Here is a 2,707-nt window from a genome sequence, read left to right as displayed (position 1 = left end):
AAACCCTCTTCAATTTCAACATATACCTAGCCTCACGAAAGAAAAGAGTTAGTTGTTCAGATAAGGATATATAAAGAAGACAAGTGTTATATCGAGACAAAACCTATGTGCAATGACGCTGTGATATAGAAAGATGAAATTGAAATAATGGTCCAAAACTGGCACAAACAGAGCAGTTTCGGTATCCTAACAAAGATACTTTACACTAGATAGTAATACTCACAATATTAGTCTCCACTGGATCCACTCTCAGTCCTTTCATTTCGTTTAATCCATCTGAAATGAAGAGGAAGTTATAGCTTTCTTGGGATCACTTGATGTGGAAATAATTAAAATTTGTATGATAATATTTACCAGCTAAAAGTCTAGCTTTCTTGTGATCACTTTCCAGCTTTCCAACATTTTCTTGCAAGGCAACAAGTGCTGCGGCGGCGATGACACCGACCTGCCTCATTCCACCACCTAAGGTTTTCCGCAGCCGTCTAGCCTGAAAAAAAAAAAGAAAGAAAAACACTTCAAGTTCAAACCGTTTCAATAGCATATATATTAAATCCTTCTTTCAATCCAAAACTATAAGAAAAAAATGAAATGAATTGAATTACCTTGGCAATGAAGCTCTTTGATCCAACAATAACAGATCCAACCGGTGCACCTATACCTTTGGATAGGCAAACCTAATGTTTTCAAAGGAATCATAGGTTGGTTAGGGTTATTAAATTTTTATTAATATGGTATAGAAATAACAGTAAAATTTTGATTTGAAATTAGTGGTCAGTCCTGTGTAACTTTCTTGAATAAGGTAGATGAAAATGTGCAGTTCAAATAGCCATACTGAATCCTATGTGGAAAAAGGAAAAGGAAAAAGAAAATCACACCGAAACGGAATCAGCTGCTCGGACAAGCCTATCCACAGGAACCCCAAGTGCCTGAAAAACCAAAATTTTTTGTTAAGAAATTCAATGTTTGTTGGTACCCAGTATACAGTAGCAGCTATGAGGAACAAGGAACAAAAAATTACAGGACAGGACCTACAAAGCTCTCAACTAGATACATTGTAAAAGGCATCATATTGTTCTCAAAACTCAGACCAACACTAAGAAAAAGTGTTAAACAAGAGAATCAAGTTACTCAATCATGCAAAAAAGTGTTAAACAAGATCATTTTCTAATCAAGATCTATGTATACAGTAATTTATTAAGCTTATAAAGCAACAAACCATGAACAGAATACCAATTTACTTACAACTGAAGAGTTAAAAATACGGGCCCCATCAATGTGAAGCTTCAGATCATGCTTCTTAGCAAGCTCTCCAACTTGATCTGTATATTCAGCTGAAAGACATTTGCCACCAGAGCTACATTCAGGAAAGATATTAGTCACAATTCTTTTGTAAATTTCAATCAATTTAGAAATGGAATGGATTTTCATAAACCAAAAGACATATCTGCAAACTGCATAAGCACACTATCATTCTAATGTCTTGTAAAAATTGCAAACACTAAACAGGGCAATAAAATAAATCTTCTAATAATCAATTAAGGCTACACAGAAAGACAGCAGTTCTTCCCACAAGGATCAAAATATACCCAAAAAGAAAGAAAGTTACAATTATTTGCAAACAAAGATCTGTGACGCAGTGATATATGATATTTGAACACTAGAATTTGAGACCTATAATTAAAGCTTGAGTGTCCAATGGAGACCTAACCTAATCCAATGGTGAAAAATAAGAATTTGAACATTAGAGTCGGGGCTACACTGAAATTCAAGGGTAATAAAGTAGGCGTCGGGACAGCATACGAGAATTTAAGTGTTCAAAATTATTTGGTCTTATGCAATTAACATCATAAATAAGTAACTTTTTCTTCCTGATTTGCTGCATGCAGCAAAAATAAGTATTGATGTAGAAAATCTAATCTGTTGTGGTATTAAGATCACTCTCACGGTGAACAAGGAACACACCCAAAAACAAAGCCTTGTCCCATTAAGTAAACATTGATCAGAAACTTTTAACAAAAAATGTGAAATAAGGGTTGCTTACTTTGCGTGAGTATTTTCCAAGCAAATAAGCCGAGTGGTTGGATACACTATCTCTCCGCTTGGATCCCTTATAGCAGCCTCAATCAAATCAAGGTCCATGGTTCCGTCACTATTATTCTTCACCGTCCTCGGATGCACTCCACCAATGGTTGAAATCCCTCCATTCTCATAGATAAAGATATGGCAATTGTCCCCAAGAATTACCTCACTTCCCCTAATATCGCAATGTGTGAGCACAGATATGAGGTTCCCCATTGTCCCTGATGGCACAAAAAGAGCTGCTTCCTTTCCCATTCTCTTCGCCATCTCGGTTTCTAAGCGGAATGCGGTAGGGTCGTAGCCGAGCACATCGTCGTCGACTTCAGCAGTGGCCATGGCAGCTCTCATTGCTTCAGTTGGCTTTGTCACTGTGTCTGATCTAAGGTCCACTGTTCTGGTTACCATTTTCTCTGCAACTGAAAAACAATCTAAAAACTTCGAAAATATCTTTATGAAGAAAAAATGGCCAATCTCAATCGCAATAACGGTGTTGCATAGTGGTAGAAAGTAGAAACACACTATAACCAACATGGGCTGGTCAAGCAATCAGCCCATTTGTCTGCTTATACAAGTGTCGAATGTTGGCCTTAGATACTCAACTCTAATTACATTCGGAAAGAGATTAGTG

General features: G+C 36.8%; 1 protein-coding gene across 1 annotated transcript in view; it reads right to left on the bottom strand.

Moving 5' to 3' along the window:
* Nucleotides 1–2,495, bottom strand: part of LOC127744394 (low-specificity L-threonine aldolase 1-like) — a gene marked incomplete at its 5' end in the record, with an annotated part of 3,864 nt that extends 1,369 nt beyond the window's left edge. The window contains 7 exon segments of the mRNA XM_052256587.1: nt 1–26; nt 224–276; nt 355–487; nt 603–674; nt 876–926; nt 1,243–1,354; nt 2,042–2,495. Coding sequence (XP_052112547.1) covers nt 1–26; nt 224–276; nt 355–487; nt 603–674; nt 876–926; nt 1,243–1,354; nt 2,042–2,484 — 890 coding nt within the window.
* Between the last annotated feature and the right edge of the window lie 212 nt (nt 2,496–2,707).

This window comes from Arachis duranensis, unplaced genomic scaffold, assembly GCF_000817695.3.
Source record: "Arachis duranensis cultivar V14167 unplaced genomic scaffold, aradu.V14167.gnm2.J7QH unplaced_Scaffold_343483, whole genome shotgun sequence".
Lineage (NCBI taxonomy): Eukaryota > Viridiplantae > Streptophyta > Magnoliopsida > Fabales > Fabaceae > Arachis > Arachis duranensis.
This window is presented reverse-complemented; position numbering and strand designations above follow the sequence as displayed.